This window comes from Drosophila rhopaloa, unplaced genomic scaffold, assembly GCF_018152115.1.
Source record: "Drosophila rhopaloa isolate 14029-0021.01 unplaced genomic scaffold, ASM1815211v1 contig_203, whole genome shotgun sequence".
In the NCBI taxonomy this organism is placed as follows: Eukaryota; Metazoa; Arthropoda; class Insecta; order Diptera; family Drosophilidae; genus Drosophila; species Drosophila rhopaloa.
The window spans coordinates 3,281,456-3,305,125 of record NW_025335088.1 but is presented as its reverse complement, the minus strand read 5'-3'; the positions used below and the strand labels follow the sequence as shown (position 1 = coordinate 3,305,125).

General features: G+C 37.7%; 2 protein-coding genes across 5 annotated transcripts in view; one reads left to right on the top strand and one right to left on the bottom strand.

Moving 5' to 3' along the window:
• LOC108041643 (fibulin-1) overlaps positions 1 to 23,670 on the top strand; it is a 90,143-nt gene that overhangs the window by 41,536 nt on the left and 24,937 nt on the right. The window lies entirely within an intron of this gene.
• On the bottom strand, positions 5,836 to 9,034 carry LOC123037875. Its single transcript, XM_044460645.1, has 2 exons — positions 9,024 to 9,034; positions 5,836 to 8,970 (listed from the first exon to the last, which is right to left on the bottom strand). Exon 2 carries the CDS (start codon positions 7,454 to 7,456, stop codon positions 6,317 to 6,319), a length of 1,140 nt encoding a protein of 379 aa, XP_044316580.1. The 5' UTR covers positions 7,457 to 8,970; positions 9,024 to 9,034; the 3' UTR covers positions 5,836 to 6,316.

The following is a 23,670-nucleotide window of genomic DNA, read 5'->3' as shown; positions in this document are numbered from 1 at the left end:
GGTATGAACTGCTAGCTCAGGCATTATTTTTTATAAATGTACTATTTAACACTATGAAACAAAATAAACTTTTTAAAAGAACAATGGAGTGCAGACATTTTTCATCACATCAATACATAAATAAATAGTAGTGTGGACTTAAAATTCTTATGAATGCTAAAGCACTCTGAAATCGAATGATTAAATTACCAAATAATATTTAAAGTTTATAGCTGTACTAAATTCTTGTAGGATGATTTTCTGTGTTTTTTGAATAGGCTTCCATGTACCGATAATCTAAAGGGTCTATTGGTCAAAGATCTATGTTTTATCGTTCTACTCCTTGACCTCGGCGCACGGCAGAGTAGAATTTTTTTTATGCTTAGCTTACAACTTGTAAAACATCACTTTATAAAATCAAATCTTCTTATCTCCGCTCTAAAAAGAAAGAATGTTGTCTTGGAAACCGTATTGGATTTAAATTCTCAAGCTTTTCTTCAATCCTTCAAAAGCTTAGTAAGCTGCCGGAAGATTTCCAAGAAAATTGACTCTAATAAAGGACCTAAGGCCCTTGCCAAAGACTGGGGTCTTTCTCAAAGTCACGGCAAACCATATTAGGTTATTTGTATTTTTGTTTATCACCAAATCGCATATATTGAATTATACATATTTATTTTTACATTTAACAGACTTTAAAACACGTTTTACTGAAATTTAATAAAAAAGTTAAGATATAACAAAATTTACGATAATTTAATGGTTGAGTTTATTGCTAAAATGTATGTTGAGATACAAAAAGGAATAATTTCGCGACACTTTTTCCACGTGGCATTCCGTTTGTATACACTGTCATATTAAGTTCCAATTCAATGTCCTGTGGTCCCTCTAGAGATTTCATCAGTAATACATTAACTTGGTTGTTGTTTTTTAAGGTCCTATAAATTCAAAAATGTAATACTTTATTATTTTAAATTTCTAAAAAGTGAGTTTAAATATATATACTTACTCAAAATTCTTATCAGTAGCTTTTTGAATATTCTTGGTTGCTTGTATGCGGACAATTTTGAGATCAAAATCGATGTTATCATACCAAAGTTGTAATGATTCTCGTGGCAACAGGAGTTGCCTTTTAACTATATTTGATTTAAGAGCGGTTAGCACTGGGACGTTTTCGGCTAGGACTTCGTCGGATTGGGGAGGGATCTTTTATCAAAAATAGCTAACGAAATTACAAGAGAATGTGCTAACCTAGCCAGATGTTACAATTTTAGTTATGTTTATGCGTATTGTTTTATTTTTTTTTTTTATGAGCTTGGTGTAAGTGCTCTATATTACCCGCCCAACCTTGTTAACACTTTGCAATGCTTTGAATTTGGTGTGTTAACCCTTAAGTGATTTGATGTGTGTTTGTTTTTCTTTTAGTACCCCATTATATTAAATTAGTTCAGTTTCTCCATGTTAACATTCAAATATAATTCTTGTTCTTAATAGCAATAAATATGTACATAAAAATAATCATTTCAATATCTTATCTCTTTTCTAATTATTAACAAATACTTCATTTTTAATTTCTTGAGAGCAGTCTTATCCTAATATATGTATTCTTAATTTATTGAAAGGTTAAATAGTGTTTAAATAATTAATTTGATTATATATAATTTTCCATTGAACAAAACTATAAAACTATAGAAATTGACTTCTCATTTTTTACTTGACTACCATTAATTTTTTTTTTTTGTTTTTTAAATTTCTTATATATATATATGCATAATAATCTTATTAAATTTTATTTTTTTTTTGTTTTGTTTTTACTTGTTACCTTTTTAAATCCACGTGTGCATGCAGGCCTGTAGCTGAGTGGCTGTAACTTTAATGGTTAGGTTAGGTTATATAAATATAAAAATTATTAATTAAAAATAAAATATCTGTGGTAGTATATAGTCCAGTATATAGTTTTAATTCTCCTCCAAATTATTTTCTTTCGCTGCGCTGCTGTGACTTTTAGTTGACCAGGTTGAACGTCGCTTGGCCAGCTTAGCAGCTAAATTATTTTGTGGTGCTTCTTCAGAAGGTGCAGTTTCAATAATTGGTGGATTTAAATCCAACCACAAATCCTGAAACTTTATGTTTTATTTCAGTCACATGTATTGATATTTTTCGTGACAAATTTTACCTGCACATATATATGTTTTGCCAAGTTAGGTTCTTCCTACGTCTCTTGATCGGTTTTCTATTATGCACTTAATATTTTTGTAACGCACTTTGAATAAAATTGCCTTTTATATTTATTTGGCATGTGCAAAAATTATCACGTGTTTTAAGTGTACGATTTTATTTACTCCAAGAACGATCTGATTTATTTGAGAGACTCTGACCAACTAAATGCACATGCTTAAAATTTTCCATGAACCGCGTGGGCGTAGGATAAGCTTACTTACAAAAAAAAAGATAGTATTGCTGACTAAGATAAATCAGCTAACCAAAGTTCTTTTACACAAGCGTGGCTTTATCTTTTGAGCTTTTGTTTTAGAGATAAGATAAGACAAACAAAGTGACTCTCAAAACTACGCATGTATATGACTTAAGCCGTACACATACAAAGCTGACCATCACAACACAGATTATTTTATTAGCTTTTACAGTGATAAAAGAAGCTGAAAAATCGGTCAGATTCATTAAGTCATACACTTTTGAAGATCTTTTGCGTGAAATTTTCCAATTACTTTACCATTCTCTTCTAATTCGTAAGAATGGTTACCGTGTTTGCGAACAATTTTTGCTTTTAAAAACTTTAGAGCAAGCTTTGCATTGAATTTTTTTAATTTATTACTCAGAGCACAATTTCGCCTATAAACTTGTTCTCCTAGTTCATATGTCACAAACCTGCTACGAAGATCATATACCCTTTTATTAGATATATATGCCTTGCTGATATTTGCCATTATGGTTTCCCGTATAACTTGTAGCTTGTCTGAATCTAAAATTCTTTCACCTATTTTAAGACTTTCTAATTTTCTCAACAGGTCATAATCTTTCGCATGCGAAACCATATTGTTTCCAAAAAGTGGAAAGTTGGTGAGCATCCGATTACTGAATGATAAGCAGAGCGTAATGCTGCTGAAATGTTGCTGATTTTCTCATCCCATAACCGTTGATCTGCACCAAGATATGATCGAATGCCTGATATTATGGATCTATTGAGGCGTTCAGATGCGTTTGATTGGGGACTATAAATAGCTGTTAGAAAATGTTTTATCCCATGCCTTCCAAGAAATGACTTAAACAGTGAGGATTTAAATTGACTTCCATTATCCGTCACAATGCATTCTGGAACACCAAATACATGAAAAATATTGGTACTCAAAAAGTCTACAACGAGATCTGCTGTAAATTTTCGCAAAGGTTTAAGGAAATGAAACTTAGTTAGGTGATCTAACACAATAAACACTCCTATATTTCCTCTCTTTGACCTAGGATAAGGTCCAATAAAATCCATATAAAGGCGTTGAAATGGCCTTTCACTTATTGCCGGGTTTCCCATAGGTGGTTTCAGTGTGATATTTGGGGCTTTTGATTGTTTACAAACATTACACCGCGCAATAAAGTTTTTCACTTCTATCGCCATGCTTGGCCAATAGAAATTTCTGCGAAGTCTCTCTAAGGTTTTTCCTATACCTCCATGAGCATTATGAGGTGGTGAGTGAGCGTTCTCTATAACTGATTTAGTCAAATCGGATGGTACCCATAGCTTCCAGCAGTTTGACTCGCATACGTCGTCTCTATAAAACTGATTTCTACGATATATATACTGATCCACAACTTTGAGATCTGGTAAACGATTTTGATTCTCTAGTATGACATTTTTCTGCAAAACGTAGTCGTTAGACCAAAAATAAGGTGAATCCAAATCGATTACTGGTAAAACAACATCTATTTCGTTAATTTCCTTGACTGGCAATCGCGATAGCGCATCAGGAACTATATTTAGGCTTCCTTTTCGGTGTTCAATTTCGAAGGTATAATGTTGCAATTTTAACGCCCATCTAGCTAAGCGACCGTTGAGATCAGTTTGCCGCATTAACCATTTTAAGCTCGCATGATCCGTAATAACTTTAAATTCGAGGCCTTCCACATATTCTCTAAACTTCTCGATACTCAGTATAGCACCTAAACATTCTAATTCTGTGACACAACATTTCTGCTGAGACTGGTTTAATTTATGTGAAAAAAATGCAATTGGTCTTTCTATATTATCGTCATCAAGTTGAGCAAGAACACCACCAACGCCTGTTTTCGAAGCATCGCATTGAATAATAAAGGGCTTCTCAAAATTCGGTGTCACTAATAATGGTGCTGAAGTTAATCTACTTTTTACCTCTTCAAATGCCTGGTTAGCCTCATCCGTCCATTTATAGTCTTTGCTCTTTTTGGTTAGATCTGTGAGAGGTGCTGTTATTGTTGCATAATTTTCCAGGAACCTACGATACCAACCGGCACAACCTAAAAATTTACGCAATTCTCTAACAGTTTTTGGAGGAAGTAAATCTTTTATTGCTGATACTCTTTTTGGATCTACCTTAATACAGCCGTTGCCTATCACAAATCCAAGATAACGAACTTCAGGAACACACCATTTACATTTTTCTAAATTTAATGTCAAACCTGCATTTCGCAACACGTCAGCCATTACTTTAAGCAGACTTATGTGCTGAGTAAATGTTTCACTGACCAACAATAAGTCATCAAGATAAACAAATACACGGCTTTTAAGATCAGAGGGAATAATAACGTCCATTAAACGACACATTGTTTGAGCTGCATTGGTTAAACCAAAAGGCATTACCTTGAATCTGTACAAAGGTCGGTTTGGCACAGTAAATGCAGTTAAATCTCTACAAGATTCCTTCAAACCTATTTGCCAAAATGCATGTTTAAGATCTAAAGAAGTTATAAATTTAGCTTTGGGTAATCTTGAAAGAATTCCATTAATTTTTGGTTGTGGATACGCATCTTTAATAGTTACTGCGTTCACTTTGCGAGAGTCAAGGCATATTCGAAACTTTTCTCCTTTCTGTACTACAGCTACAGGACTACTCCATGAACAAGTCGGAGGTGCGGTTTCTATCACTCCTAATTTGATCATCTCATCAATCTCTGCGTGTATTTTTTTCTCTATCGCAGGAGATACCGAAAAATATCTTTGCTTAATAGGTTTTGCTTCGGGAATAATTTCAATGGCATGCTCTAAAATAGATGTTTTTCCTAAGCCATCCCTGTTGAAATCTGGAAACAATGATATTACTTTCGTCATTTGCTGTTTTTGTTCACCACTCAGAGTGTCTGGTAAATTCAGTTCGCTAACGTATATTGACTGGTTTAGTTGACTCATTAAACCAAAGATGTACCAAAAGTCAATTCCCAAATAAAGATCTTGTTTCAGTTCAGGTATTATATAAAGCGTCACCAATTTAGACTGATTACGAAATGTAACTTCGGTTTCAACAGTTCCAAGAACATTATATTTTTGACCTCCAGCAGTTTCTACTAGTGAATTGCTAACTTTAAAATCCTTATTTTTGTTTAAATATTCCTTGGCTGCTTGTCCACTTAAACACGAGACAGATGCACCGGAATCTAATAATCCGCCATATATTTTACCAAAAATTCTCACTTCTACAAATGGTCTAACATCTTTGTCTTTGCTAAGCATTGCATCTAAACTAACCGTCAATCTTTGCGATTTATCTTTAATTTTTTTTTTTTAAAAAATTTCGCAATCGTAAAGAGTTTTGCTTCTGTTCCTAACATCAATTCCAATTTCTTTACTCTGGTTAAAGATTTTGTTATGGACTCTAATATAATTTCTTAATCGAACATGATATGGTATTATAGGATATAATTTTCCTTTAACGTCATTCTGTCCTATATTTATATTTTTAACATATTTTGGCGATGGATGAGTTAAGTCATCCAAATTAATCAGTTTTTTGGATTGGAACGATAGATGGTGTTGTCATATCCATTCGACCTTCTGTTTTTCTGACATAACTCGCAATGTGGTCGTTTCACATTTTCTGTGCCACATCCCATACAAAATATTTTTCTTTCAAATTGACAATCTATGAATTTATGTCCATATTTTCTACAATTCCAACACAGTATTTTCATATCATCAGCTTTATCTCCTTTTATTTCACAAATTTCATTTTCCATTAAATAATCGTTCATACTTCGATCGTCTATACATATTTCATTTACTTTTCGATTAATCTTTGTATTATAATTATTGTTAAATTCCTCACTAAAAGCTTCTCTTCGTGTTACAAGATTTCGTAATTTACCTAAAGAATTTATTTCCAGAAAAAGGTCTTAGGTTACGTTTAAGTACTGAAACTAATTGACTTTCGCTTATTGGATATTGTAACCGATCTACCAACAACATAATTGCATTATGGAATTCATCAAAACTCTCATTGGGTTGTTGCTTTCTATCCCTTATTAATTCTCTTACGTCGTCATCTGACAATGGATCGTGAAAATAAGAACTAAGAGAGCTGCAGAGACTTTTCCATACTACTTTGTCAACCGTACGCCTATACCTCCAGAACCATTCACTCGCTCTCCCACTAAAAAGTATGTGGATATGATCGCACAAAATTTCAAATTTACCGTCCAAACAATCATTTGTCAAGGCAGTCACCATATAAATAAATTTTCCAACAGGCATACCATTTCTAGAACCATTATACTGTAATTTCCAACCACTTATAACATTTACTATTTTTCCAATATCTGCACTGATGCTATTACTTCTGCTCATTCTTTCTTGATTATTTTGGCCTTGAGAAACACTTGGAACGAAAGGAGGAGCTTCTCCATTTAATCCTACAGGAGTTATACTTCTACCCCACTCTGGTTCAATATTAACTGCAGTTTCAATTGATCTTCGATTGATCTGATCTGTTGTCATTCTAGAAATTTGTCGTGAAAGCCCTTCAATAGTTAAATTCATTTGGTCAAGTTGTGAATTAACTAGACGTTCTATCTGATTTACTATTCTTTGCTCTACTGAATTCGAATGCCTATTATCCTCAGAATTATAAGAATTTTCTATATTTTCGTCTCTAGGTGTAACTTGGTCGTTATTAGCGGCTGTTACCTCTGACTCGGGTACTCTTTTCTTTTTCTTCTTTTGTCCGCTCGATAATAACAATCTTCCGTTGGAATCGGTTTCCCTATTTTGCTTTAAACCTTCTCTTGGAACGACTTCCATAAGACTATTTCTTGTTACGTTATGGTTACAAACCGGGCATATACGAGAACTATCAAGCCAATTCAATATACACAATCTGTGAAAAGTATGCATACATCTAGTAATTAATCTCATATCTAATTGCGTCATTGGCTGAGAACATATTTCACAACTACTTTCATTGTTTGGCATACTTGGCCGATCTAAACTGTGTCTCACTGACATTTTGCTCTAATTTATTTCACTCACAATGACGAATTCTCAAAAGTTTCTTTCTTTCAGGGGTACTAATAAAAAAACAAAACACATCATTTTTTTTTTAAATACGCAAAACTTTAACTTTTCCCACAATTATTTAAATATTTTGTCTTTAATAAGGACGGTACGTCAATGCAAAAGGAAAATTGTTCTGGGCAGTAAAGTTAATAACTAGCATAATAACCTTAAAGAAATCCACAGGCAATGTTACATCCCTATCACAAAATTCTTATTTTAGCTCATAAAACAATTGTTTTCGCATACTTCGGACGGCTATGTACAGTATTGTACCACTACATCAGCTGTATTCCAGAGGTTTCTCCAACAATGATTTTAATTGCTTAGACATAGCTTAGAACGAATAAGGCTTAACGGATGTTGGTGTTAAATTCCAAAATTTTCTTTATTAATTTTAATGCCTTTGTTTGTTCTTTGCCCCACGTTGGGCGCCACTTTTGTAATGATTCTCGTGGCAACAGGAGTTGCCTTTTAACTATATTTGATTTAAGAGCGGTTAGCACTGGGACGTTTTCGGCTAGGACTTCGTCGGATTGGGGAGGGATCTTTTATCAAAAATAGCTAACGAAATTACAAGAGAATGTGCTAACCTAGCCAGATGTTACAATTTTAGTTATGTTTATGCGTATTGTTTTATTTTTTTTTTTTATGAGCTTGGTGTAAGTGCTCTATATTACCCGCCCAACCTTGTTAACACTTTGCAATGCTTTGAATTTGGTGTGTTAATCCTTAAGTGATTTGATGTGTGTTTGTTTTTCTTTTAGTACCCCATTATATTAAATTAGTTCAGTTTCTCCATGTTAACATTCAAATATAATTCTTGTTCTTAATAGCAATAAATATGTACATAAAAATAATCATTTCAATATCTTATCTCTTTTCTAATTATTAACAAATACTTCATTTTTAATTTCTTGAGAGCAGTCTTATCCTAATATATGTATTCTTAATTTATTGAAAGGTTAAATAGTGTTTAAATAATTAATTTGATTATATATAATTTTCCATTGAACAAAACTATAAAACTATAGAAATTGACTTCTCATTTTTTACTTGACTACCATTAATTTTTTTTTTTTGTTTTTTAAATTTCTTATATATATATATGCATAATAATCTTATTAAATTTTATTTATTTTTTTGTTTTGTTTTTACTTGTTACCTTTTTAAATCCACGTGTGCATGCAGGCCTGTAGCTGAGTGGCTGTAACTTTAATGGTTAGGTTAGGTTATATAAATATAAAAATTATTAATTAAAAATAAAATATCTGTGGTAGTATATAGTCCAGTATATAGTTTTAATTCTCCTCCAAATTATTTTCTTTCGCTGCGCTGCTGTGACTTTTAGTTGACCAGGTTGAACGTCGCTTGGCCAGCTTAGCAGCTAAATTATTTTGTGGTGCTTCTTCAGAAGGTGCAGTTTCAATAATTGGTGGATTTAAATCCAACCACAAATCCTGAAACTTTATGTTTTATTTCAGTCACATGTATTGATATTTTTCGTGACAAATTTTACCTGCACATATAAGTTAACAAGTTAACATAAGCTGACAGAAGTCAATGACATAAGCATTGATTTCTGTCCCTTATCCAACTCCGGCCGAAATTGCTGATGTTGCATTTGGGCCGGACGCTCGTGCACAGACGGCAAACACTGCATATTTGCGTGGCCGCTGTGAGTCTTTTGTTAGCTCTAAGTTTCATTCTTAAGTTCAGTTCATAATTGTCATTCAATAAAGCAAGAGCACAAGCTCATATGAATCTCCGACACTTAGTCGTTAAATCACTTATTAATTATTACACTGACTGAGTCCCTAGGCCAGCAGTATTGAAGGGAAGTCAACCTTCCAACCTAACCTTCCTATCTCAGCATTGGAGGTACCAGGCCAACCGGCCGCACACGGAGTAACCAGCTAACATCCATTGGAGACAACAGCGAGGGAATTCTGATAATTCATCTCCTGCACCCCCTATACTTTCTAATTGGCGCTCAACTTTAAGATACCCACTCGACAGGCCCTCTTGACCCGAACTGGAAATAATTAAATGACAGTAAAAAACATGTAAGTGGACACTGATGGTCAAACTTTTTGTTGGGTCTGTAAATTAAAAAACTTAAATTGAAAAAAATTGCTACCAGCAAAAACTGAATCAAGTGTTAAGTTTGAGTATTCCTTGAGAATTTGAATTTTAGGAATTTGGTTTCAAATAAAAGTGGTACAAAATAAATAAATATTACATATGAATATTAACAACGAATACGTTTTGTGAGAATATTTTTCGTGTGTTAGCTTCGCATCTCTATGACTGCTGTTTAACCCCCACTCCGCTAAAAAATTTTTTTTTTTGTTGCGGCGGCACATACATTTGCGACGCAGCGTTATATTACTTGCATCTGTATTTGAACCAGCGGAGAAGCAAGTCTACCCGCAACCCGCCAACCACTGGCCACTACATTCATAGTGTTGTGCCTTTATTCTACTTAACGACAGTGCAGGTCCCCCCCCACTATCTAATAAATAAATATTATAATATTATCGCACATTATTTTCCCTGCGAAAAATTTGAATTACCATATATAATGATATATGACTTGTGAGGCGCATAAAAATTCTTTTATCACTCATAATTTCCGCCCTGTGTCACGGCGCATCGTTATTTCGCCAAGCAGCTCAAGTTATTTCTCGCTGTGTACTCAACATACATTTTATGCAGCGGTGCATACGTCGCCACCCTGCAGACACCGTTGTTGGTTTTGTTGCTCCGCTTATCGCAAGGAAATACGACCCCCAAGCTTTTTGCCTTCGTCTTTGTTGTGTATAGCTTTTGCTTATGCGCACGAATTTCGGTGCAGTTAAATCCGGGTGCCCATGAGTAATCCGTTTCTCGAATATAGAAAAAATAAGCAATACTCGAGCGACTCAGAGTCTGAGAGTGAGGGACAGCTCCACACCTCAACCCCAACACTCGGGTCCCCAGCCCCCCCTACAGAAATGGATCCCGAGCAGCTCCGAGTCGTTATACAGGCCGCCGTTACTAATGCCCTTGCAGAACAGGCCGCCCAAAACGAACTGAGGGAGCAAGCGCTTAGGCAGCGAATTGAGGAATTGGCCGGGCGGGTAGCGACAGTCGGAATCGCGTCAGCTCCAGCCCAGACCCCCCAAATAAATACATATAAAACCATAGAGATAAACGACGCCGTTCCATGCAACGAACCGCTGGACGCGGTAAAGTGCTTGCCAGAATTCGCGGGAGCACAAGAAACATACGTCTCCTGGCGGCAGGCGGCTGTAGCAGCCTATCACATTTTTAAACGATTCGATGGCAGCTCTCGCCACTACCAAGCTGTAATAATCATCAGAAGCAAGGTTAGGGGACCCGCCGACGCAGTACTGTCGTCATTCGGAACAGTACTCAACTTCGATGCGATCATAAGTCGCCTCGATTTTACATATAGCGATAAACGCCCGATGCATGTCATAGAGCAGGAGATGGGCACCCTCAGACAGGGAAATCTCTCCCTGCTGCAGTATTACGATGAGGTCGAAAAAAAACTAACCTTGTTGACAAACAAAGTCAATATGTCACACGAGCCGTCAGAGGCTAAAACCTTGTGCGATAAATTCCGTGAAGACGCCTTGCGCGTATTCATTTCCGGTCTCAAGCGCAGCCTTACGGATGTGCTATTCGCGGCAAAGCCGAGAGACATGCCATCGGCTCTGGCCCTGGCACAAGAAGTGGAATCAAACCACGAAAGGTACATTTTCGCAACTACGTTTGCTAAAAGCCAAGAGGAAAAAGATCGTAGGCAAACTCCAAAGCCACAAGATCGTCAACAAGACAAATCCTCTTCCCAGGCAAATCAGCAGTTCGGTGCCAGTAAAAACCCGCACTTTAGCAAACAGCACAGGGCACAGGTACATCCTGTACCGCAGGGTAATACCCAGGAACCGATGGATGTTGACCCATCCCTTTCCAGGATGAAACAACCTACCCAGGCACAGGCTTACCAAAATGGGAAGCCGGCCACATCCGGTCGTTCATGCCCTCACAAAAGACAAAGGGTTAATCATATCGCTCAGAGCGTAGATCAGGCCGATGATACATACGCAGCCGCAGCTTCCAGCGCGGCGGCCAAAGTCGACGATGACGCCATCTCCGAATACGATTCGGACATGATTAATTTTTTAGGGAAAATCCCTGCTGCCCGTCATCAGACGAAGAGTAGCGGGGAAAGAAATGAGATTCCTCATCGACACGGGTGCGGCGAAAAATTTTATCCGACCTCACAAAGGCTTAGAAGGCGTTCGCCCCGTCGATTCCCCTTTCACCATTCACTCACTCCATGGCGTTACAACAATCACCAAGAAATGCTTTGTATCATTATTTAATTTGAAGAGCACGTTCTTCCTATTACCGGACTTATCCTCCTTTGATGGAATAATCGGCCTTGACCTATTAAAACAGGCAGGGGCAACACTATGCCTAGCTTCCGGTAGCCTAAATTGGGGCACCGAGGTAGAGCAAATCGATTTCCATACGTGCGCTGATGTAAACTTCACCAACGTGAGTTGCTCAGATGCACCGCCATTGGCAAAAAACGCGTTCCTAAAAATGCTAAAGACCAGGAAAATGGCCTTTGCAAACCCTAATGAGGCGTTACCTTACAACACATCGGTGGTAGCTACCATCAGAACAGTTAGTGAGGAGCCCATATACGCGAAGTTATACCCGTACCCCATGGGGGCAGCGGATTTCGTCAACAAAGAGATTGAAGATCTGCTTAAAAACGGGATAATTCAGAAATCGGTATCCCCTTACAACAACCCGATATGGGTTGTGGATAAAAAAGGGACCGACGAGCTTGGGAACCGAAAAATGCGACTAGTTATTGACTTTCGCAAATTAAACGAAAGAACTGTGTCCGACAAGTATCCTATGCCAAATATAAACATGATATTAGGCAACCTAGGTAATGCTAAATATTTCTCTACGCTAGACCTCAAGTCTGGCTATCACCAAATCATACTCGCAGAACGCGACAGAGAAAAAACTTCCTTCTCAGTAAATGGGGGGAAATACGAATTCCGCAGACTACCGTTTGGCCTCAAAAATGCAGGCAGCATTTTTCAGAGGACCATCGACGACATCCTACGGGAACAAATCGGCAAGTTCTGCTATGTTTACGTTGACGACGTAATCATTTTTTCGGAAGACGAAGACTCTCACATCAAGCACGTAGATTGGGTTCTTAAGAGCCTGTACGATGCAAACATGAGAGTATCAATAGAAAAATCCAGCTTTTTTAAGAAAAGTGTGAGCTTCCTTGGGTTTGTAGTCACTTGTAACGGTGCTACAACAGACCCAGACAAGGTAAAGGCCATAAAAGAATTTCCGGAACCCAAAAATGTTTTTGAGGTACGATCATTTCTAGGCCTAGCCAGCTACTATCGATGTTTCATTAAGGACTTCGCAGCAATAGCGAGGCCTATATCGGACATCCTGAAAGGGGAAAACGGAACAGTTAGTAGACACAGGTCACGAAACATTCCGGTTCAGTTCTCTGAGGCGCAGCAACAAGCGTTCCAGAAACTACGAAATATCTTAGCGTCCGACGACGTAATGCTAAGGTACCCCGACTATAAAAAGGCATTTGATCTAACGACAGATGCCTCGGCCTATGGCATTGGCGCAGTATTGTCCCAAGAGGGACGACCAATAACAATGATCTCAAGGACATTGAAAGACAGGGAGGTTAACTATGCCACCAATGAGAGGGAACTCTTAGCCATAATCTGGGCACTGGCTAAGTTACGACATTATTTGTACGCGGTGAAAGATATCAACATCTTTACCGACCACCAGCCGTTAACCTTTGCAGTGTCGGAATCCAATCCGAATGCAAAGATTAAAAGGTGGAAAGCGCGCATTGATGAGTCAGGAGCGCGGATTTTCTACAAACCCGGCAAGGAAAATCTTGTTGCCGATGCACTGTCACGGCAACAACTTAACGTCATGGAGGGACAAGAAGCTGAATCGTGCGCAGCCACCATTCACAGCGAGCTCTCCTTGACACACACAATTGAAACAACGGATAAGCCCTTGAATTGTTTCCAGAACCAGATAACTCTGGAGGAGGCACGCTTTCCGTTAAAACGCAAATTCGTCCTCTTTGGTAACAAGAGACGGCATGCGATTAACTTCTCCTGCAAAGAGTCATTACTTGATGAGCTCGCAGACATAATCGTTCCTAAAGGCGTAAACGCCATCCATTGTAACCTGCACACGCTGGCAATGATACAGGACGAATTGGTCCGGCAATTCCCGGCCACCAAATTCTGGTATTGCAAAAACCGAGTGACGGACATTTTTGCAATCGGGGAGAGACGGGAAATCATTACTGCCGAGCATAATAGGGCACACAGATCGGCACAGGAGAATGTCAAGCAGGTGCTCTCTGAATATTATTTTCCTAAAATGACTAAATTAGCCAACGAAGTTGTCCAAAACTGCAAGACCTGCGCGAGGGCCAAATATGATAGGCATCCCAGAAAACAGGAAATCGGCGAGTCACCGATCCCATCCCATGCAGGGGAGATGTTACACATTGATATCTTCTCAACGGACAGGAAATACTTCCTGACGTGCATCGACAAATTTTCAAAGTTCGCAGTCGTGCAGCCCATTCCCTCTAGAACAATTGAGGACCTGAAACCAGCGCTGTTGCAGCTAATGAACTATTTTCCAAAAACCAAAACGATCTATTGCGACAACGAACCATCGTTGAATTCGCATACGATCTCGGCCATGCTGACTAACCACTTTGGGGTTGGTATCGCAAATGCACCACCCTTACACAGTGTATCTAACGGACAGGTCGAACGCTTTCACAGCACCCTGCTAGAACTCGCTAGATGCATTAAGATTGACAAAGGTATAACCGATACCATAGAATTGATTTTACTAGCCACTGCAAAGTACAACAAATCAATTCACTCGGTCATTAACAAAAGGCCAGCTGATGTTGTACAGACGAACTCGGAGGACTTACAAATTAAAATCCGAGAGAAAATAAAAAACGCCCAGGACGCGTTAAGAAGCCGAGAAAACGCATCCCGGCAGAATAGAGTCTTCGAGGTTGGGGAAAAGGTATTGGTAAAATCCAACAGAAGGCTAGGAAATAAACTCACACCCTTATGTGAGGAGAGAGCCGTAGAAGCGGACCTGGGGACCATGGTCCTCATTAAGGGGAGGGTGGTCCACAAGGACAATCTTAAATGATACGACCAACGATGTCCTTTAAGTTTTTTACTTACCTTTTATTATTTTTATACTTTTTCTTCTCTTAGCCACTTGGCAAGTTATTTACTTACATAGGCCTCAGTGCCATACCTGGTTTAAGTTAGATTAATTAAGGTAGTAGCAGGAACACCGGACGCCGGTGATTTGGAGAAGACGAGATTCATAGAGATGCAGCTGACTAACGCAAATAATAGACAGGTAGCAATCAACACTAAAGTTCAAGATAAAATTAATGAATTAACCACTACAGTAAATCAAATTCTTAAAACTTCTAAAGACTCACAAGTCGACACTGGCCATCTATATGAAACACTCCTGGCCAGGAATAGAATGTTGATGATGGAATTGCAAAACTTGATGCTTGCCATTACACTTGCTAAAGCTAATATTGTCAGCCCCAATATACTCGATCACACAGACCTGAAGTCAGTTTGGCTTGAGGAACCCACTAATACCCCCATAGGGGACCTTATGTCCGTAGCGTCCGTAAAAATTTTACAATCTACCAATGCCCTTCACTTTATAATTAAATTTCCAAAAATTAAAAACGTTTGCAAAAAGGTCACTATATTCCCTGTCACTCACCGTAATGTTATGCTGCGAATAATGGACAACGTGGTGGCCATGTGTGGTGGAGAAGTCCATACGATTAGGAACTGTGCCGTATCGCCGGGAGCCACGTTCTGTCAAACGTCATCAGACAGTTCATGCGCTAGAGAACTCCATGCAGGCGTACTGGCACACTGCGCAACCCAGCCAAGTGACCTACATCCCGTCACTCGAGTTGATGAAGGAATCCTCATCATCAATGACCAAACAGCTAAGGTCAGAGTAGACAACGGTACTGAAGTCTGGGTACACGGTACGCACCTCGTTACCTTCGAGAGTCATGTCTTCATCAACGAAACCCTCTACGTCAACCACGATAAGGCCCACACGAGAACTCCAGGGGTAGCAAGATCATCATTGCTCAACATCACATTCAATCAAGATGTGCTCAGCCTCCCTTACCTTCAACTATTAAACGAACGTAACGTGGAGCTTATTAAGGAGTTCGACAAAAACATCGACACCAACCAGACGTACCGCATATCACTGATCGTGGGCGTATTCTGTTGTGCGATGATCTGTGTCGGTATGGTCTATCTGCATTTCTTCAAGGCCAGAAGATCGGCAGCCCAACTGAAGGAAGTCATTGCCGAGATAGCGCCGGCCGAGGGCGGCCTTAATCCAGAGGGGGGAGTAGTTAACAAGTTAACATAAGCTGACAGAAGTCAATGACATAAGCATTGATTTCTGTCCCTTATCCAACTCCGGCCGAAATTGCTGATGTTGCATTTGGGCCGGACGCTCGTGCACAGACGGCAAACACTGCATATTTGCGTGGCCGCTGTGAGTCTTTTGTTAGCTCTAAGTTTCATTCTTAAGTTCAGTTCATAATTGTCATTCAATAAAGCAAGAGCACAAGCTCATATGAATCTCCGACACTTAGTCGTTAAATCACTTATTAATTATTACACTGACTGAGTCCCTAGGCCAGCAGTATTGAAGGGAAGTCAACCTTCCAACCTAACCTTCCTATCTCAGCATTGGAGGTACCAGGCCAACCGGCCGCACACGGAGTAACCAGCTAACATCCATTGGAGACAACAGCGAGGGAATTCTGATAATTCATCTCCTGCACCCCCTATACTTTCTAATTTATATATGTTTTGCCAAGTTAGGTTCTTCCTACGTCTCTTGATCGGTTTTCTATTATGCACTTAATATTTTTGTAACGCACTTTGAATAAAATTGCCTTTTATATTTATTTGGCATGTGCAAAAATTATCACGTGTTTTAAGTGTACGATTTTATTTACTCCAAGAACGATCTGATTTATTTGAGAGACTCTGACCAACTAAATGCACATGCTTAAAATTTTCCATGAACCGCGTGGGCGTAGGATAAGCTTACTTACAAAAAAAAAAAAGATAGTATTGCTGACTAAGATAAATCAGCTAACCAAAGTTCTTTTAAACAAGCGTGGCTTTATCTTTTGAGCTTTTGTTTTAGAGATAAGATAAGACAAACAAAGTGACTCTCAAAACTACGCATGTATATGACTTAAGCCGTACACATACAAAGCTGACCATCACAAAGTGGACCCCTCAATGTAAAGATGGGTCGACCCTCAGGAGATATCATTAGCTTGGATACGAAGGTTAAAAAATTATATGTGTAGGCTGACGGTTTTGTGTAACAATCTTCTCCTTCACAGAAGTTGGTGTTTTGTCGGCACCGGCTGTAAAAAAAAGTAAAAGTATTATACTTTTATTTATAAGAATAAAGGTAGTGAAACAAGATATTATAAACTGTTAATGCGTATTAAACACAAACGCTATTTGCAAGAAAATTTTAATTGATATCGTCCATATAAAGATTGTGCATTCACAATAGGGCTTACTTAGAAAAAAGCGAAAAGGAAATGTCATTGTCCAATTCCTGCACCATTCTCAAAATCATTCGCCACTAGTCCTACTAAACGATGATCTTACTGTCCCTTTCAAATCTTCGAACCTTACAAAACAGTTCTTAATCTCCATTAGCATAACGCATTGTTTAATTAAGGTGCAATGACCTGCAGAACCGTAGAAAAAAGAAAAACTATAACTTCGAAACCATATATCGAAATATCTTCCCTACAAATATCACCGTCTTCAGAAAAGCAAACCACCTTTTAAAAGTGAAAATAAAATACAAAATCGTTTTTTACTTAAAACCTTATAATCAACCACAACTTTCTGAGTAACTACAGTATTACCAAACTCTATTACAAAAACCACAGATATCTGGGTTATAGACTAAAGCCTAGTGCTCAGATCGACAAAAACTGTCCGCCAGTCATGAGAGAGAGCGAGAGGCAACCCAGCTGATTGACAGTACGACCGTGGCACGCTTTATTCTGATGAACTCTCGAAATTTTGGTCACACTGGAAAGATTAAAGTTTTTACGCTAGCGTACTCGTTTGTCGATCTGAGTACTAGGCTTTAATGCTAAGTGTTATAATAATTACTCAAACCATTGTAAAGTCTAGTTCACGCAGCCCCGGAATAGTTGTATAACTTTGTTAACACCAAGCGTAAATTTAATTCTTATTATTCCTCACTGTCGTTTGAAAATATGATATGAAACCACATATAAGGCAATTGCTGATTTTTATGCGCAATTTTTTTAAAGAACTTACTTTACTCGAGATTATTTATTACAGCCTTATTCTTATACCATATCTAAATCGAACGAACCTTGTATTTTGTCCCACTTTAACTGAAAACTCTCTTCTTTTGTATCTTCTTCGTGTTAAGCCTGTTTATTCGCCAGGGCCTTATGACAAATTTCTGGGTGCGTTGTTAGGTATTTCCCTCAAGCCCTGTGCAAATCCCTTCACAAATAATTAACTTGTCTCTGGAAACTTCCCAATTTAAAATTTGGAGTTAATCATTTGTAATTCCTCTCCACATGAAAGGTAACAAGTTAGAAGCTGGTTACTGTAGAGGTATATCTAAGATGCCAGCTATTCCCAAGCTTTTTGAAAAAATGATTACTCTTCATTTGCAGCACCTTTGTAGTTCAATTATATCTCTATGTCAACACGGATTTTTAAAACGTAGATCCACAACCACTTACCATTTGGAGCTCACTTCATTTGTAATAAAGGGCTTTAAAAGTAGTGTTCAAACAGATGTCATTTACATTGACTTTAGTAAATCATTTGACTCTGGAAATCACTTAATTCTTGTCCAGAATCTTGACCTGTTAGGGTATCCAGTTGATCTCCTTATATGAATTTAAAGTTATCTGAATTTCATTCTATTTCTAATATTCTCCGTGTTATTTCCGGTGACCCGCAAGGTAGCAATCTTGGTCCGTTTTTATACCCTTGTAGAGGGTATTATAATTTTGGTCAAAAGTGTGCAACGCAGTGAAGGAGACATCTCCGACTCTAAAAAGTATATATATTCTTGATCATGACCGCGTCCTGAGTTGATATAAGCATGTCCGTCTGTCCGTCTGTCTGTTTCTACGCGAACTAGTCTCTCAGTTTTAAAGATATCGAATTGAAACTTTGCACACAGCCTTCTTTCCTTTGCACGCAGTATATATGTATGTCGGAACGGCCGGGATCGGCCGACTATATCTTATAGCCGAAACTTTGGTGTTTGTTAAGTTAGGAAGTTGGGATTTTCTATGGGCTTTATTTTTGGCCAATTAATTAATACCAAATTTGATAAGGATCGGCCGACTATATCCTATAGCTGCCATATAACTGAACGATTGGAAATGCCATAACTTTGGTGGTTTTAAAGTTAGGAAGTTGGGAATTTTTAATGAGTATTAAAAATGCATCATATGAATAATATTGGAGAATATAATGTACAGAATATTCTGCAAGGGGATATCAACTTCGGCTCCGCCCGAAGTTAGCTTTCCATTCTTGTTTTAACAGTATTTATTAACGATTCCGCGGAAAAAAAAAAAATAATAATTCACAAAATTGTTTAGATATTAGAAGCTCACTTTTCTCCTCAACATTAATTATTTTAAGGTAAGCTTATATCGTCGCCTGTATATCCCTGTATTCTTCAACTTCGTAGTAACTTTGTTGTCACCTTCGATTGGGCCGCAAAAGACGAAATCGTTGTAATTTTGTCGTGATGCTGTAATGCTTTTTTCTGTACTTCCGGGCAATAAGTGCAAGAACTTACCACCCCTACCCTAATATGCAGCACTAACAAAATTTAAAATACCAGAAATAACAATTAATATGAAAACGTGATTGGAGTGATAATATAAAAAATCTCAACGCTTTACTCTCAAACCTGCTCAATATTATAAAATGACAAATCTAAAAGCGTCATTAAATTGCTGATTATGACAAAGAATGATTTTGGCTTATAGATTAACGAACAATTCCTATCATACAACTTAAAACTAGCCAAAATCATTTTGCCCTAGGTGTTTTCTAAACCACCACTTTCCATGACAATCGTTTGAAGGCAATATGATAACAATAGTCACCCCAACCTGCTCTAAAACACCGTTTAAATTTGTAATCCAAAAATATAAAGAAGAAAAGCGGGGAACAACAAAATTATTTTTTTTCTTCTTTATAAAGTTTTTTTTTAATTACGATTTTTGTTTAACTGACTTGCTCAAATATAGCTGTTTAGAAACAATGTGAAATAAAAAAGTAAAAGATTAATCAGATCTGAAAAAGTTTGCATATGGCGACAATATAAGACAATACCCTGTGTCGTCGCGACATATAATTCCTTAATGAAAGTTAATATTTTTATTTAACACATAAAGTTTCTGTTCAAACTTAATTTAAATAGCCTAGTAGATTGTGGCAATATTTAAGCTAGCGAACACCCGTTTTGGACTAGCTACACCGTCTCACTAAACAGAGTCGTTACAGTAGTTAACAATTACTAAATTACTTTCACTTTCAAAGTGATTTTGTATTTTTGTTTCATTTAATCCCATCGGTGGGTTGTATAAAAACCATTGTTCTTTTCTTTTAGTTATTTAAACATACATTTAAATTCCGTTAGCTTCGCGAGTGAACTATTAATCTTTCTGCACTTTTGTAATAATACCTAAAAATTGTTTTAATTTCGTAATTCTGTTCTATGTTTTCTTTTCTTGTAACCCCACCGTTTCTCTTTTGTGCGTTGTTCGTCATAAGTCGTAGTGCTGTTTTTAGTGTTGTTTTTGCATTAAATTACGCTCCCGCTATCTTTGTTTTGAAAGTTCTAAACGTGCAGTTTCGGCGCTCATGCGGTACTTATAACTGCTCGCTTATAAATTCCGATAGGTAAATGAGTAAAAAAAACTTAGTCTGCTTCTGCAAAAAATGCAGCCTCGTAATTAGGGCTGACCAATCTAATATGACTTGCTGGCTGTGTGAAAACATGGAGCACACCAAGTGAGCCGGTTTCACTGGCCGGACAATTTATGACCTTTCAATGGTGCCCAATTTGCTGTTCTGTTGTGATGCTTTTGTGGAGGTTGCGAACGAGATGAAATCGTTCGGCGGCTTGATGGGGCTGATTAGCTTTTTCGGAGTGGTTAGAGATAGTTTTCGCCGAGCTGATGATCTCCTCTCTGGAGGATCGGGATTCGCAGTTTAATAGCTGTTAGAAGAGTCCCCTAAAACTTCTCGGCTTTCCCCTGATCAAACATCTTCTGGTGTATTGCCTTATATACAAGACAAAACTAAAGCCAATTGTAATAATGTAAAGGCGACTTTTGGCCAGATAATATGGTTGTAAAAGAGGCTAAGATAAAGAAGAAGGGAGTAAAACTTCCTAGTCGAGGACAAACAAGTATACCAATTTCAAAAAACTAACTTCTAGGCTCCTTCTTTCCTATCAGAATGGAAGAGGCTGGCGTAGCAAGCTCACTAAATTGTATTCTGATAGCCTTTCCTTTGCATCTCATCTTATTATGTTTACAGAAACCTGGTTAAAGCCGGCGATCTTTAGCTCCGAAGTATTTCCAGGCAAGTACCCAATATATAGGTATGACCGTCCCTCTAGACGGGGAGGTGGAGTCTTAATTGGAGTTGATTCAAACCTCCCGTCAGAGGAGTTATTTTTTGAGGAATTCAATACCATTGAATTTATTTGTGTAAAGTTATCGCTTCCTTGTAGCTCTATATACATAACTTGCTCATATATTCCGCCGTTGTCTAAACTTCCTGATTATTTAAATCACCTTTCCGTTATTAAGTCTGTTGCAAATAAGCTTTCTGATTGGGATCAGTGGTAAGTTCTAGGTGATTTTAATATACCTGGAGTTATTTGGTCCACTAAGGATGGATCGAATGTCTTACTACCTATAGCACAGCATGATTTTATTGACGGCCTGCCTGACGTATCCTTATCTCAAGTAAACCATTTTCGAAATTCACTAGGTCTTGATTTGTGTTTTGTATCAAATCCTGAAGGTGTGTTTCTGTCAAGAGTAGCACCACTCACGCAACCAGGAGATCGATATCACCCTACAATCGAACTTACATTTCACATAGGTAGAGTTATAGAAGAAAAATCAGAAAAATCATCAAAACGAATGCAATGTTTTCGCAAGGCAGACTTTCTGAGGCTAAATAATTTCATTTCTGGCTTTAAATAATATGATCTTTACTTATGCAATAATACATCTGAGCAGTTAATGTTTTTTACACTGCAATAAACAATTTTTTGTGCAAATGTCATTCTAAAAATAACGAAAATTAAATATGAAAGGAAGTTTACCATGGTAAGTTTATACACTCAGCGTCATATCTCTGCGTACAGGGCAAATAATTTTTAATTTGTCACTTTGATAGGAAAAATCTTGGGCTAGACGTGATATAAAAAAATTATGATTTTTGTTACGGATAGTCCCAGCAATTACCTTCACATTCTATATTTTAGAAAATGTGTATCTTCTTTGGTACCCTTATAATTTGTATTTCCCCAAAACCTTATAAAATAAGGTTTGCGTACAGCTGGAGATTGTTGCATTTATTGGCAAGTTTGTGCACGATAAGTATAAAGTATATATATTCTTGTTCAGGATCACTAGCCGAGTGGATCTAGCCATGTCCGTCTGTCCGTCTGTCTGTCTGTCTGTCTGTCCGTATGAACGCTGAGATCTCGGAAACTATAAAAGCTAGAAGATTGGCATTTTGCATGTAGATTTTAGGAGTTCCTACGCAGCGCAAGTCTGTTTCAAAATGGTGCCACGTCCCCTCTGACGCCCACAAGCCACAAGCTGTGGCCACAGTTTTCATGCTATTATGAAAATTTTAATTGATATGTATTTGTTTCGTCAATACCTATCGATTGACCTAATAAAAGTTTGCCACGCCCACTCTAACGCCCAAAAACCCATTAAACTCTTGAGCCTGGTTAGCGCCTACATTTCCGCCTTTCATGGCCCGTGGTACCAATGTCTTGGGGTAGATGGCGCAATACAATAGCATATTTATATTAAGTTGTTTAGCTGAGTAACGGGTATCTAATAGTCGAGGCACTCGACTATAGCGTTCTCTCTTGTTTTTGCTTGCACTGTATCTACATTACGAGCTCTCTCGGTATTTCTGTCTCCCTACTAAATCGAAAGTTCTAAGCGTCGGTTTCTGCGCTCTTGCGGTACTTACCTGTTTCACCAAAAAAAAGCCTGATAATTAGGGCTGACTAGTCTAACTTGATATTAATGTTGATATTAATTGGTTCATGCGACAAACTAAAGGCGGCTTGAAGGGGCTAACGATCTTCTCTCTGTTCTGGAGGTCTCTCTTCAAAAAACTAACTTCTAACCTCCTTCCTTCCTATTATAATGCAAGAGCTTAGAAGCAAGCTTACCACATTTTCTTCTAAAAAATTTTTCCTTTACATCTAATTTTATAGTTTTAACTTAAACCTTGCTAAAGTAGGTGATCCTAATCTCGGAAGTTCTCCCAGGTAAATACACAATATATAGGTATGACCGTCTTTCCAGAAAGGGGAGCTGGAGTCTAAATTGTCGTGGACCCAAACCTAAATTCAGAGGAGGTATTTTTTGAGAAATTCAATAATATTAAAATTATTTGCGAAAAGTTATGTTTTCTGATAACTTTATATAAACTCTAAACTTTCTGATTATCATGTCTGTTTCAAATATGCTTTTCGATAGGGATGAGGTTGTAGTTCTAGGAGATTTGAATATACCTGGGAGTTACGTGGTCAAAGGTGGATCTTACTACCTACACCTACTTCAGTTTTGAATTCCTGTGTTCCCTGGAACATTGCCTATGTCAAGAGTTGACAGACTTAGGTTATGTAAGGTCCAT

Bases quoted from the DNA above. Each gene is read 5' to 3' on its own strand.
- LOC123037875 (XM_044460645.1), bottom strand. From the start codon at position 7,456: ATGTCAGTGAGACACAGTTTAGATCGGCCAAGTATGCCAAACAATGAA.